This window comes from Scyliorhinus torazame, chromosome 16 (assembly GCF_047496885.1).
Source record: "Scyliorhinus torazame isolate Kashiwa2021f chromosome 16, sScyTor2.1, whole genome shotgun sequence".
Classification (NCBI taxonomy): Eukaryota; Metazoa; Chordata; class Chondrichthyes; order Carcharhiniformes; family Scyliorhinidae; genus Scyliorhinus; species Scyliorhinus torazame.
In genome coordinates this window covers 98,315,321-98,331,091 of record NC_092722.1, presented here as the reverse complement: position 1 = coordinate 98,331,091, position 15,771 = coordinate 98,315,321, and the positions used below count along the sequence as shown (strand labels likewise).

At 48.6% G+C, this 15,771-nt stretch overlaps 1 protein-coding gene across 3 annotated transcripts in view; it reads left to right on the top strand.

The window, feature by feature from the left end:
• Positions 1 to 15,771, top strand: part of slc25a16 (solute carrier family 25 member 16) — a 156,344-nt gene that overhangs the window by 90,978 nt on the left and 49,595 nt on the right. For 2 of the 3 annotated variants that reach the window (XM_072478775.1, XM_072478774.1), the window contains exons 4-5: positions 8,666 to 8,799; positions 11,830 to 11,893. In XM_072478775.1, the coding sequence (XP_072334876.1) occupies positions 8,666 to 8,799; positions 11,830 to 11,893 (198 nt within the window). Of the gene's footprint in view, positions 1 to 8,665; positions 8,800 to 11,829; positions 11,894 to 15,771 lie in introns of those variants that run through there. The other variant, XM_072478776.1, reaches the window with a different exon arrangement.

Here is a 15,771-nt window from a genome sequence, read left to right as displayed (position 1 = left end):
TCTTTCATGTATCGCGGAACCTCTCCTCGGACCCTCTCATTGAGAATTTTATTTTTTCTAGTTGCAGGAACTCTGCCAGGTCCAAGAGCCTCGTGGCCCTGGGTGGTGCAGCTGACTTCCAGCCTAGCAGACGTCTCCGTCTGGTGATCAGTGAGGCGAAGGTCAGGGTGTCTGCCCCTTCCCTTCCAGAGCTCTGGGTGCTCTGACACTCCGAAGACTGCCACAGATGGGCACGGCTCCATCTCAACCCTCACCACCCTGGACATAACCTCCAAAAAGGCCTTATAGAACACTGGGTTTGAGGCAAGACCAGAATGTGTGGGTTTGGTTGGCCGGGCCCGGCTGACACCGCTCGCACCTATCCTCCACCTCTGGGAAGAACCTGCTCATGCATGTCTTCGTAAGGTGCATTTTGTGTGTCACCTTGAACTGCATCAGGCTTAGCCTGGCGCAGGAGGAGGTGGTGTTGATCCTGTGCAGTACCTTGACCCAGAGTCGTCCTCCCATCACCATGCCCAGCTCGTCCTCCCATTTTTGTCTGGTCTTGTCCAGTGGTGTCCTAACCTTTTCTATGAGTCATCTGTAGATGTCGCCACATTTATCGTCCCCTAACCAGTCTAGCCCTACCATTGAGTCTAGAAATGTGTGTCCAGGTCTCTGGGGGAACATGAAATGAAAATCGCTTATTGTCACAAGTAGACTTCAAATGAAGTTACTGTGAAAAGCTCCTAGTCGCCACATTCCGGCGCCTGTTCGGGGAGGCTGTTACAGGAATCGAACCGTGCTGCTGGCCTGCCTTGGTCTGCTTTCAAAGCCAGCGATTTAGCCCTGTGCTAAACGTGCGTGTTCTCAAACTTCTGTATCTCCTGCCCGATGGAAGAAGTTGGAAGAGTGAGTAAGCCGGGTGGGAGGGGTCTTTGATTATGCTGCCCGCTTTTGGCTCCTTTTTTAAAAAAAATATATTTTATTCAAATTTTTCGGCCAAACAAAACCATACAAAGGTTTTTCCTTTTTACAACAATAAAACAATATAAATAACAGTGACTGTTTTTTAACAAATAGATAAATAATATATAAACTAAATGGCAACTGCCATAGCAAAAATAATAACTCTCCCAAATAATAAAATCAAACAATCCCGTATACATAACCAAGTACAAATATCTATACAAAAACACCCCTGAGGGCCCACCTGAGGCCCCCCCTCCCTGGATTGCTGCTGCTGCCTTCCCATTTCCTTTATCGTTCTGCGAGGTAGTTAATGAATGGTTGCCACCGCCTGGTGAACCCCTGAGCCGAACCCCTTAGTACAAACTTTATCCTTTCTAGTTTTATAAACCCTGCCATGTCGTTTATCCAGGTCTCCACGCCCGGGGGTTTGGCTTCCTTCCACATAAGCAATATCCTTCGCCGGGCTACTAGGGACGCAAAGGCCAAAACATCAGCCTCTCTCGCCTCCTGCACTCACGGCTCTTCTGCAACCCCAAATATAGCCAACCCCCCGCTTGGCTCGACCCGGGCCCCCACCACCTTCGAAAGCACATTCGCCACCCCCACCCAGAACCCCTGCAGTGCCGGGCATGACCAAACCGTGTGGGTGTGGTTTGCTGGGCTCCTCGAACATCTCCCACACCTATCCTCTACCCCGAAAAATTTACTGAGCCTTGCTCTGGTCATATGCGCCCTGTGTAAAACCTTGAATTGTATCAGGCTAAGCCTGGCGCATGAGGACGAAGAGTTTACCCTACGTAGGGCATCTGCCCACAGCCCCTCTTCAATCTCTTCCCCCAGCTCTTCTTACCATTTTCCCTTCAGCTCATCCACCATGATCTCCCCCTCGTCTCTCATTTCCCTGTATATATCCGACACCCTACCATCCCCCACCCATGTCCCCGAGATCACTCTATCCTGAATCTCCTGTGTCGGGAGCTGCGGGAATTCCCTCACCTGTTACCTCGCAAAAGCCCTCAGTTGCATGTACCGAAATGCATTCCCTTGGGGCAACCCATATTTTTCCGTCAGCGCTCCCAGACTCGCAAACGTCCCGTCTAAGAACAGATCCCTCAGTTGCACAATCCCAGCTCTCTGCCAAGCTCTAAATCCCCCATCTATTCTCCCCGGGACAAACCTATGATTATTTCTTATCGGGGACCGCACCGAGGCTCCCGTCATTCCCCTATGCCGTCTCCACTGCCCCCAAATTTTCAGTGTTGCCAGGACTTGTGGTGTAATTCTTCGGGGAGAACGGCAACGGCGCCGTCGCCAGTGCTTGTAGGCTGATTCCTTTGCAGGACGCCATCTCCAATCTCTTCCACGCCGCTCCCTTCCCTTCTCCCATCCACTTACACACCATTGAGATATTGGCGGCCCAATAGTACTCACTTAAGCTCGGTAGTGCCAGTCCCCCCCCCTATCCCTGCTACGCTGCAAAAACCCCCTCCTCACTCTCGGGGTCTTCCCAGCCCACACAAAACTCATAACACTTTTCTCGATTTTCTTGAAAAAAGCCTTCGTGACCATCACCGGGAGGCACTGAAACACAAAAAGGAATCTCGGGAGGACTACCATTTTGACCGCCTGCACCCTACCCACCAGTGACAGGGGCACCATGTCCCATCTCTTAAAATCCTCCTCCATCTGTTCCACCAATCGTGTTAGATTAAGCCTATGTAAGATTCACCAACTCCTAGCTATCTGAATCCCTAAGTACCAGAAATCTCTTGCTACCTTCCTCAGCAGTAGATCATCTATTCCCCTGCTCTGCTCCCCCGAATGCACCACAAACAACTCACTCTTCCCCATATTCAATTTATACCCCGAGAATTCCCCAAACTCCGAGTGTTCGCATTATCTCTGGCATCCCCTCCACCGGGTCCGCAACATACAGCAATAAGTCATCTGCATACAATGATACCCGGTGTTCTTCTCCTCCCCTGAGTACTCCTCTCCACTTCCTTGGCAAATAGGGTTAAGGAAAATCCCAAGGCTTTTTACACGTACATAAAAAGCAAAAGGGTAGCCAGGGAAAGGGTTGGCCCACTGAAGGATAGGCAAGGGAATCTATGTGTGGAGCCAGAGGAAATGGGCGAGGTACTAAATGAATACTTTGCATCAGTATTCACCAAAGAGAAGGAATTGGTGGATGTTGAGTCTGGAGAAGGGTGTGTAGATAGCCTGGGTCACATTGAGATCCAAAAAGAAGAGGTGTTGGGTGTCTTAAAAAATATTAAGGTAGATAAGTCCCCAGGGCCTGATGGGAACTACCCCAGAATACTGAAGGAGGCTGGAGAGGAAATTGCTGAGGCCTTGACGGAAATCTTTGGATCCTCGCTGTCTTCGGGGGATGTCCGAATGGACGTATTAGTGAGAGGCAGCACGGTTTTGTGAAGCGGAGGTCGTGTCTCACTAACTTGATAGAGTTTTTCGAGGAGGTCACTAAGATGATTGATGCAGGTAGGGCAGTGGATGTTGTCTATATGGACTTCAGTAAGGCCTTTGGCAAAGTCCCTCATGGTAGACTAGTACAAAAGGTGAAGTCACACGGGATCAGGGGTGAGCTGGCAAGGTGGATACAGAACTGGCTAGGCCATAGAAGGCAGAGAGTAGCAATGGAAGGATGCTTTTCTAATTGGAGGGCTGTGACCAGTGGTGTTCCACAGGGATCAGTGCTGGGGCCTTTGCTCTTTGTAGTATATATAAATGATTTGGAGGAAAATGTAACTGGTCTGATTAGTAAGTTTGCAGACGACACAAAGGTTGGTGGAATTGCGGATAGCGATGAGGACTGTCGGAGGATACAGCAGGATTTAGATTGTTTGGAGACTTGGGCGGAGAGATGGCAGATGGAGTTTAATCCGGACAAATGTGAGGTAATGCATTTTGGAAGGTCTAATGCAGGTAGGGAATATACGGTGAATGGTAGAACCCTCAAGAGTATTGAAAGTCAAAGAGATCTAGGAGTACAGGTCCACAGGTCACTGAAAGGGGCAACACAGGTGGAGAAGGTAGTCAAGAAGGCATACGGCATGCTTGCTTTCATTGGCCGGGGCATTGAGTATAAGAATTGGCAAGTCATGTTGCAGCTGTATAGAACCTTAGTTAGGCCACACTTGGAGTATAGTGTTCAATTCTGGTCGCCACACTACCAGAAGGATGTGGAGGCTTTAGAGAGGGTGCAGAAGAGATTTACCAGAATGTTGCCTGGTATGGAGGGCATTAGCTATGAGGAGCGATTGAATAAACTCGGTTTGTTCTCACTGGAACGAAGGAGGTTGAGGGAAGACCTGATAGAGGTATACAAAATTATGAGGGGCATAGACAGAGTGGATAGTCAGAGGCTTTTCCCCAGGGTAGAGGGGTCAATTACTAGGGGGCATAGGTTTAAGGTGAGAGGGGCAAGGTTTAGAGTAGATGTACGAGGCAAGTTTTTTACGCGGAGGGTAGTGGGTGCCTGGAACTCGCTACCGGAGGAGGTGGTGGAAGCAGGGACGATAGTGACATTTAAGGGGCATCTTGACAAATACATGAATAGGATGGGAATAGAGGGATACGGACCCAGGAAGTGTAGAAAATTGTAGTTTAGTCGGGCAGCATGGTCGGCACGTGCTTGGAGGGCCGAAGGGCCTGTTCCTGTGCTGTGCATTTCTTTGTTCTTTGTTCCTGGAGCCCCTCAGTGCTATGGCCAGGGGCTCAATTGCCAATGCAAACAGTAACGGAGACAGGGGACACCCCTGCCTCGTCCCTCTATAAAGACGGAAGTAGTCAGACCTCTGCCTGTTCGTGACCACACTTGCCACCGGGGCCCTATATAGCAGTTGTACCCATTCAATAAACCCTTCTCCAAAGCCAAATCTCCTCAACACTTCCCACAGATAATCCCACTCCACTCTGTCGAATGCTTTCTCGGCGTCCATCGCCACCACTATCTCCGCCTCCCCCTCTGGTGGGGGCATCATCATCACCCCTAGCAGCCTCCGTATGTTCGTGTTCAGCTGTCTCCCCTTAACGAACTCAGTTTGATCCTCGTGGACCACCCCCGGGACACAATCCTCTATCCTCGTCGCCATCACCTTGGCCAGGAGCTTAGCATCTACATTCAAAAGGGAAATGGGCCTGTAGGACCCACACTGCAGCGGGTCTTTTTCCTTCTTCAAAAGTAGCGATATCGTCGGGGGCAACTTCCCCCTTTCCCTGGCCTCATTAAAGGTTCTCGTCAGGAGCGGGGCCAGTAGGTCCATATATTTCCTATAAAATTCCACTGGGAACCCATCCGGTCCCGGGGCCTTCCCCGCCTGCATGCTCCCAATCCCCTTTACCACCTCCTCCATCTCAATCTGTGCTCCCAGTCCCGCCCTCTCCTGCTCCTCCACCTTCGGGAATTCCAGCTGATCCAGGAAACACCTCATTCCCTCCTTCCCTTCCGGGGGCTGAGCCTTATATAACCTCTCATAGACTGCCTTGAACACCCTGTTTACTCTCTCCGCTCCCCGTTCCATCTCTCCCTCCTCGTCTCTCACCCCACCTATCTCCCTCGCCGCTCCCCTCTTCCTCAATTGGTGGGCCAGTAGCCGACTTGCCTTCTCTCTATACTCATACTGTACACCCTGTGCCCTCCTCCACTGTGCCTCTGCCTTACCGGTGGTCAGCAGGTCAAATTCCACATGTAACCTTTGTCTTTCCCTGTACAGTCCCTCCTCCGGTGCCTCTGCATATTGCCTGTCCACCCTCAGACGTTCTCTCAACAGTTGCTCCCTTTCTTTACCCTCTTGTTTCCCTTTATGTGCCCTTATGGATATCAGTTCCCCTCTGACCACTGCCTTCAACGCCTCCCAGACCACTCCCACCTGAACCTCTCCGTTGTCATTAAGCTCCAAGTACCTTTCGATACACCCCCTCACCCTTAGACATACCCCCTCATCCGCCAATAAGCCCATATCCATTCTCCAGAGTGGGTGCTGTTCTTTTTCCTCTCCTACCTCCAGATCTACCCAATGCGGAGCGTGGTCCGAAATGGCTATGGCCGTGTACTCCGTCCCTGTCACCTTCGGAGTCAGTGCCCTTCCCAAGACAAAAAAGTCTATCCGTGAATATACCTTGTGAACATGGGAGAAAAATGAGAACTCTTTACTCCTAGGCCTAATAAATCTCCAGGGGTCTACTCCCATCTGCTCCATGAAGTCCTTGAGCACCCTGGCCACTGCCGGCCTCCTCCCGGTCCTGGACCTCGACCGGTCCAGCCCTGGATCAAGCAGTTTATTGAAGTCTCCCCCCCCATTACCAACTTTCCCGCCTCCAGGTCCGGGATACGCCCTAACATACGCCTCATGAAGTTTGCATCATCCCAGTTCGGGATGTATACGTTCACCAGAACCACCTTGCAATCTGCCACTTATCATCACATATCTACCCCCACTATCCGCCACTATGGTCTTTGCTTCAAACAGTACCCGTTTCCCCACTAAGATAGCCACCCCCCTATTCTTCGCATCTAAACCCGAATGGAACACCTGCCCCACCCATCCTTTACGTAGTCTGACCTGGTCTATCAGTTTCAAGTGCGTCTCCTGCAACGTAACCACATCTGCCTTTAATTTCTTTAGGTGTGCGAGTACCCGTGCCCTTTTAATCGGCCCGTTCAGCCCTCTCACGTTCCAAGTGATCAGCCGGGTTGGGGGGCTCTTTACCCCCCCCCCCCCCCCCCCTTGTCGACTAGCCATCCCCTTTTTTAACCCAGCTCCTCACCCGGTTCCCACGTACCTGTATATCCCACCGACTGTGCCCTCCCCCGTCTCGACCACCCCGTCCCATAACAGCTCCCCCTTCTCCTTAGCAGCAGCAACCCAGTTAACTCTTCCCCCCACCCCCACCCCCCCCTCCGCTAGATCCCCCTCTAGAGTAGTTGCACCCCCCATGTTGCTCCCAGAAGTCAGCGAACTCTGGCTGACCTCGGCTTCCCCCTTTGCCCTCGGCCCCTCACTGTGCGAGGCCCCCTCCTTCCTGCGTCCCTGTTCCCGCCACAATTATCATAACGCGGGAGCAAAGCCCGCGTTTCCCACTCAGCCCCGCCCTTAATTGCGCATTTCCCTTCTCCTTCCCCTTTCCTTCCCACCGGCGCCCACAGTTCCTCATGCTCCCCCCTCCCCCCCCAACGAGGGGAAGAGAGAAAAGTTACAGGGTCGAAGGATTAACAAATTGAAAAATCATCCCCCCCCCCCTCCCCTTCCTCGTCCCACATAATCACCCCACCACTTTATCCCAGAAGCTCTTTCTCTCGCCAGACTATTCCAGCTTCTCGTCCACAATGAATGTCCACGCCTCTTCTGCCGTCTCAAAGTAGTGGTGCTTCCCTTGGTGTGTGACCCACAGTCTCGCCGGTTGCAACATTCCAAATTGAACCTTTTTGCGAAGCACCGCCTTAGCCCGATTGCAACTTGCCCTCCTTCTCGCCACCTCCGCACTCCAATCCTGGTATACGTGGATCACCGCGTTCTTCCACCTACAGCTCCGAGTTTTCTTCGCCCATCTGAGGACCATCTCTCTGTCCTTCTATCGGAGAAACCTCATCACTATAGCTCGAGGTATTTCTCCAGCCTTTGGTCTTCGCGCCAGAACTCGATAAGCACCCTCCACCTCCAAGGGGCCCGTCGGGGCCTCCGATCCCATTAGCGAGTGAAGCATCGTGCTTACATATGCGTCGACGTCCACCCCCTCTGCGCCTTCGGGAAGACCCAGGACTCTTAAATTCTTCCTCCTCGAATTATTCTCCAGTGCTTCCAACCTCTCCACACACCTTTTGTGCTGTGCCTCGTGCGTCTCTGTCTTCACCACCAGGCCCTGTATTTCATCTTCGTTTTCAGCAGTCTTTGCCTTCACGACCCAAAGCTCCAGCTCCTGGGTCCTCTGCTTCTCCTTTAGCCCTTCAATCGCCTGTAATATCGGGGCCAACAGCTCCTTCTTCAGCTCTTCCACACAGCGCCGCAGGAACTCTTGTTGCTCTGGGCCCCATAACAAACGGCCACCTTCCGACGCCATCTTGCTTCGAGCTTCCCTTCCTTGCCGCTGCTCCAGAGGATCTTCTGCAATCCGGCCGCTATCCTCTCCTTTTTCCATGTGTATCCGGGGGGATTCCCTTCTAGTTTACCGCACAGTAATTCTGGCCATTTAAATTGCCGTTGGGGCTCCTATCAAGAGCTCAAAAGTCCGTTCCACCGGGAGGTGCCGAAACGTGCGACTCAGCTGGTCATTGCCGCACCCGGAAGTCCGCTTTTGGCTCCTTGTGGAGGAAGTTGTGCAGCTGCAGGTACCTGAGTTTGTTCCCTTTTGGGAGTTGGAGCCTCTCTGAGAGTTCCCCCAGGGTCGCTAGTGTGTCGTCCATGCACATGTCTTTCACTTATTCTGCCCTCCCTCTTCTTCCCAAATGTTGTGTTTATCCTCGCCGATGTGAAGCTATGGTTGTTGCAGATGGGCAACGTCTCAGCAAGCTTGAAATGGTGCCGGAACTTGTTCTATCTCCTTACTGTGGCCACTACCACGGGCTCCTGATATGTGTGTGTGGGTGGCCGGGGTGGAGCAGTGGCCAGCACTGTGAGAGACGTCCTCGTGCAGGTCAGTTTTGTAACCGCAAGTTTGTTTGGAACTTAATTTATGATCAGGATCTTTCTTACAGGAGTGTTTTCTACTCTGCGTGCTGTACCAAAGAAAGAAGGCTTCCTCGGATTGTACAAGGGTAACGGAGCTATGATGGTCAGGATCTTTCCTTATGGTGCTATTCAGTTTACTGCATTCGACCGATACAGAAAGGTAAAGTTAGTTGAGTGAATAGAATTCATGATAATAGTGTTTTTTAAAGCATGAAATCATTATACAAGTAAAATTTGTGGCAGTCATTTTTGTTCTGTGACTTGCTGACCTAAATGAGTGGGAAATAGTGTGGTGTAACCGTGGAGCAAATAGGTCCTGTATCCTAGTGCATTAGAACGGTCATCTAGAACTGGAGTTCGATTCCACCCTTGATTGTCTGTGTGGAGTTTGCACGTTCTCCCCGTGTCTGCGTGGGTTTCCTCCCACAGTCCAAAGAAGATGTGCAGGTTAGGTGCATTGACCATAATCAATGCGAGGGGTATGGGGATCGGTGGGTGTGGGCCTAGGTTGAGTCCTCTTTCGAAGGGTTGTTGCAGACTCGATGGGTCGAATGGCACTGTAGGGGTTCTATGGATCTGAACATAGAGATATCGGAGCTTAACTAATGGGACCAGAGCAGGACATAAAACTCCACTTGTGTCCCAATCAGAACTTTATAATGATGTGGCAAAATTCACCTGATGTTTGTACTAATTGGCCCTATTTATGAAGCCTATGTTCTTTGCTAATTACCATGTGTATCCTGTAGCTATTTGGAATGTCCTTTCACTCTTTCTTTAATGGCCACATTCCAATCCTCTCTACTAGAGGAATAAATGGAACTAAAACCTCCTGGACCTGATGGCCCTGTATCCTAGCATTTTAAAAGAGATAGCTACAGAATTTTTGGCTGCATAGATTTTGACATCTCAGAATTCCCTACCTAGATTCTGGAATGTCCTGTACGGATCACACCTTCCCCAGAATCTGTCCTATTGTCACAGGAATCTAAAGCCCTCTATCTGTACAATCTCTCCAGCCACTGTCTACCTCCTTTTCCTGTACTCACTGGTGCCTGATACTGGGAATAATCCTGAGATGATTAATCTTTGAGGTCCTGTTTCTTAATCCCTTCCCTAACTCCATAAAGTCTACCTGCAGGACCTTTTTCTACCTATGTCATTTGGACCTTGACCTCTGGCTGTTCACCCTCCTCCCTCAGAGTGCACTGCTGCTACCTAGTGATATTCTTGAGTCTTTCACCAGGGAAACAGCATACCATCCTGAAATATCCGATCATTCTCTTGACCTTTCTCCTCCCTCCCTGTACAGGTGAGCCACCTGTGCTGCTGTGGACTTGGCTTTGGCTGTACTCCCCAGAGGAACCATCTCCATCAGTATTGAATACAGCAATGTTGTATTAACCTTCAATACAAAGGGATTAAGTGCAAGAGTGAACAAGTCCTGTTGCAGTTGTATAGGAGCTGTGGTGAGACAGCACCTGGGGTACTGTGTCTGGTTTTGGTCTCACTGTCTAAAGAAGGATATCATTGCCCTGGAGGGAGTACAATGACTGATTAATGGGATGATGGAGATTGCCCTACGGGGAGAGAATGACTGCACCTAGTTTCTCGAGTTCAGAATAATGAGAAAGGATAAAGTCATTATGGCACAGAAGGAGACCATTCACCCCATCGAGTTCATGCTAGTTCACTGTAGAGCAATCCAGTCAGTCCGTATTCTCTTAGCCCAGCAAGCTTATTTCCTTCAAGGGCCTCATTCAGTTTTGGTTTTGAAATTGATCGTCTCCGATACCACCACCGTGTGTGGGAAACGAGTTTCAGAATCTACCCATTGCATCAATAATGTTTGTTCATCCTCACAATCCTCATCATTTCATCCTCTGCCTCGAAACCTTAAATCTGTGTCCCCTAGTCCTTGTACTATGAGCTAATGGGGAAAAACCTTATCTAAACCTGTCATAATCTTGCCAAAGTCTCCTTTGCTCTAAAGAGAACAACGCTAGTTTCTCCAATCTAACTTTGGAGCTAAAATCCCCATTCTTGGGACCATTCTGATAAAAGTTGTCTGCATCCTCTCATGGACCTTCATATTCTTCCTGAAGTGTGGCGACCAGAAGTGACTGCAGTACCATAGTAGTAGCCTTAACTGAGCTTTATAAAAGTTCAGTATAACTTGGTTTTGTACTCAATACCTCTATTTGCAAAGCCCAAGTTCCCATATACCTTGCGCACCACTCGTTTAATATGTCCTGTCACCATCAAAAATCGATGTACATGCACCCCCGTGTCCCTGGGACTCTGCACACGTTTAAACTGTGTCGTTAAGCCTATATTGCCTCTCGCTGTCCCTGCTGCCACAATGTATCCCCTCACAATCTGCCATGTGATGGGGAGGCGGTGGCATAGTGGTATTGTCAATGGAATAGTAAACCAGAGACCCAGAGTAATGCTCTGGGGATCCATGTTCAAATCCCACCACTGCAGATGGTGAAATTTAAATTCAATAAATATTTGGAATTGAAAGTCTAATGATGACCATGGAACAATTGTTGATGGTCATAAAAACCCATCTGGTTCACTTGTCCTTTAGGGAAGGAAATCTGCCATCCTGACCTGGTCTGACCTACATGTGACTCCAGATCCACAGCAACGTGGTTGACTCTTATCTGCCTCTTCAAGGGAAATTAGGAGTGGGCAATAAATGCTGACACAGCCTGCGACGCCCATGTCCCATGAACAATTTTTTTTTTTAAATGCCATCTGCTTCCTTGTTCCCGAATCGGCCTAACCCTTTCTTTGACTCTCTCTCTTTCTGTGTTTATAAAGCTCTCTAAGGTCCCGCAGGGATCTCCAGAAGAGATTTGGATACATAATTTGGGGGGAAAAGAAATCGCAGAGCTATGTGGAAAGAGAGAGGAAGAGGAACTGGTTTGATAGTTGTACCAAAGACCTGACACACATCACGATGCACCATCCATCCTGTTGGTCATTGTATGCATGATACTGAGTGTTGTAGGGGAGAGTGAGCATCTAGGGCGAGGTGGGGTAGTGGTACTGTCCCTGCCCAGAGCTTTGGGGTGTTCTAAGGGTCTCACGCATATACTAAGTGTGTATTGTGGCAGGGATTAGGAAGGATTTTGAATAATTAGAATTATGAATAAAGGAATGCTCATTCTGTTTTGTTCAGCTTTTGATCGGCAAACTTGGTATATCTGGGCACATTCACCGATTAATGGCTGGATCCATGGCAGGTAACTTGTTTTATTTTGAATTCTAAATAACCTTCCAGTGTGAAGACGACTTCTGAAATTGCCAAAAAATCAAACAAGTGCTTTGTACGAAGTCGTAGAATCTGTAGGCACAGAAGGAGGCCATTCACTCCATTGAGTCCATGCTGGCTCGCAATCAAGCAATGCAATCAGTCCCATTTGTCCCCTCTATCCCCATAGTACCGTCAGATTATTTTTGCTTGAGGGTTCATTCATATTCCTTTTGAAATCATTCATAGACTCTGCTACCATCAGCCTTGTAACTCAATGAGTTCCAAGTCATTATTGCTCGCAGTGGAGAAACAAAGTTCTCTGCAATTCTTGCCCTAAACCTTAACTGTAACCTCTAATCCTTGCACTATCAACTAATCATAGACTTATCATAGAATTTACAGTGCAGAAGGAGGCCATTCGGCCCATCGCGTCTGCACAGGCTCTTGGAAAGAGCACCCTACCCAAGGTCAAGACCGCCACCCTATCCCCATAACCCAGTAGCCCCACCCAACACTAAGGGCAATTTTGGACACTAAGGGCAATTTATCATGGCCAATCCACCTAACCTGCACATCTTTGGACTGTGGGAGGAAACCGGAACACCTGGAGGAAACCCACGCGCGCACAGGGAGGATGTGCAGACTCCGCACAGACAGTGACCCAAGCTGGAATCGAACTAATGTGACCAGCTTTGCCTCCCTTATCTAAACTGTCAAAATCGTGTACGCCTCTATCGAATCTCTCCTCGATCTCCTTGCTCCAAGGAGAACAATCCCAGCTTCTGCAAACTAATCTTGTAGCTAAAATTCACTGACCCTGGAACAATTCTGGTAAATCTCCTTGGCACCTTCTCAAAGACCTTCACATCCTTTGGAAATGTGGTGAACAGAATTGGATGACATGATCAGAGTTTTATAAAGGTTTGGAATAACTTCCCTGTTTTGAGCTTGATTCCTCCATTTACATTGCCCAAGGTCCAGTTTGCTTTGCTCAATGCTGCCTTAATGTTCCCTGCCACCTTCAAAGATCGATGCATATGCACACCATGTCCCTCCTGTCCATGCACACATTTTAGAGCTGTGCCATTAAGTCTATACTTCCTCTCCCCATCCTTTCTGTCAAAATGTATCACATCAGTTCTCCATATTAAATTCTTACTGTCCATTTCACCACTAACCAATCTGTCCTGTTACAGTCGACTGGAATTATCCTCGCTGTCTGCCACTTCTCCAAGTTTAGTGTCATCAGCAACGTTTGTAATTTTACTCATGTGTTCCAAAATCCAGATTGTTTATATATAGTAAAATAAAAGCAGCGCTCCTCTGTCTGAAAAACAACCATTTACCACTTCTCATTGATTTCTGTACTTAATTTGTGATCCAATTGGACTCTGACCTCCTATCCCAGGGGCCTCAATTTTGATAATTTTGTCAAATGCTTTCTTAAAATCCATATACACAACATCCATTGCTTTCCCTTAATCAGTCTCTGTTACTTAAAAATGAAATTCTTTTTAAAACATTTTTTTTAGAGCATCCAATTATATTTTTTCCAATTAAGGGGCAATGTAACGTGGCCAATCCACCTAACCACGTCTTTTTTGGGGGGTTGTGCGGGTGAAACCCATGCAGACAGGGAGAGAATGTGCAAACTCCACACGGACAGTGACCCAGGGCCGGGGTTCGAACCCGGGTCCTCAGTGCTGTAGTCCCACTGCGCCACCGTGCTCTTTAAAATTGAAATACAATCAGATCAGTCAAACATGATCTGGTTCTCACAACTCCATGCTAGCTCTTAGTTAACTTAAACCTTAATTTCCCTCTGATAATTTTTTCTAAAACCTTTCCTACCCACTAGCCCCAACGAGACTTTGGCATTCTTGTATATCAGTTGCTGAAGGTAAGCATGCAGGTGCAGAAGGCGGTAAAGAAAGCACATGGTATGTTGGCCTTCATAGCGAGAGGATTCGAGTGCAGGAGCAGGGATGTGTGGCTGCTATTATGCAGGGCCTTGGTGAGACCACACGTGGAGTATTGTGTACAGTTTTGGTCTCCTTATCTGAGGAAGGATGTTCTTGCTCGGAGTGTTGCAAATGTTTACCAGATTGATTCCTGGAATGGCAGAACTGAAATATGAGGAGAGATTGAGTTTGGTTAGGATTGTATTGACTGGAGTTAGAAGAATTTTTTTGTTTAATTCATTCATGGGACATGGGCGTCGCAGGCTGTGCCAACATTTATTGCCCATCATTAATTGCCTTTGAGGGGGCAGTTAAGAGTCAACCACATTGCTGTGGGTCTGGAGTCACATGTAGGCCAGACCAAGTAAGGATGGCAGATTTCCTTCCCAAAAAGACATTAGTGAACCAGATGGGTTTTCCCGACAATCGACAATGGTTTCATGGTCATCATTCGACTTTTTAATTCCAGATATGTTATTGAGTTTAACAAAAGAACAAAGAACAAAGAAATGTACAGCACAGGAACAGGCCCTTCGGCCCTCCAAGCCCGTGCCGACCATACTGCCCGACTAAACTACAATCTTCTACACTTCCTGGGTCCGTATCCTTCTATTCCCATCCTATTCATATATTTGTCAAGATGCCCCTTAAATGTCCCTATCGTCCCTGCCTCCACTACCTCCTCCGGTAGTGAGTTCCAGGCACCCACTACCCTCTGCGTAAAAAACTTGCCTCGTACATCTACTCTAAACCTTGCCCCTCTCACCTGAAACCTATGCCCCCTAGTAATTGACCCCTCTACCCTGGGGAAAAGCCTCTGACTATCCACTCTGTCTATGCCCCTCATAATTTTGTATACCTCTATCAGGTCGCCCCTCAACCTCCTTTGTTCCAGTGAGAACAAACCGAGTTTATTCAATCGCTCCTCATAGCTTATGCCCTCCATACCAGGCAACATTCTGGTAAATCTCTTCTGCACCCTCTCTAAAGCCTCCACATCCTTCTGGTAGTGTGGCGACCAGAATTGAACACTATAAATTCCATCACCTGTCATGGTGGGATTCGAACCCGGGTCCCCAGATCATTATCCTGGGTCTCTAGATTACTCGGCCCGCGACAATACCACCGCCTCCCCATAATGAGAGGGGATTTCACAGAAACCTACAAACCTCTAACAGTGCTAGACAGGGTAGATGTCGGATGGATATTCTCAATGGAGGTGAGTTCAGAACCAGGGATCACAGTCTGAGGATATGGGATAAACTGTTTAGAACAGAGATGAGGAGAAATTTCTTCACCCAGAGAGTGGTGATCCTGTGGAATTCACTACAACAGAAAGCCGTTGAGGCCAAAATATTGGAGTTTTCAAGAAGCACTGAGATAAAGCACTTCGGGCTAAAGAGATCAAAGGATACCGGGGGAAGGCAGAGTCAGTTCGCTGATCAGCCATGATCATCATAAATAGTGGAGCAAGCTCGTAGGGCCGAATGGTCTCCTCCTACTATTTTTATGTTTCTAAACTGTCAAGCTGACCAGCCTATAGTTACTTGGATTCTCCTTAAACTATCGTGAACAATGGTGTCACATTTGCCATTTCACCATTTTCTGGCACTCCCCCATACCTTTTTTAAATAAAAATGAGAGTTCCCAATTCATTTTTCCAATTAAGGTGCAATTTAGCATGGCCAATTTACCTATCCTGCACATCTTCACATCTTTTGGGTTGTGGGGGCAAAACCCACATAAACACGGGGAGAATGTGCAAACTACACATGGACAGTGACCGAGAGCCGAGATTGAACCTGGGACCTTGGCTCTGGGAGGCAGCAGCACTAACCACTGCGCCACCGTGCTGCACACCTAAGGAAGATTGGAACATTATGACAAACCCCTTTGCTATCTCCAC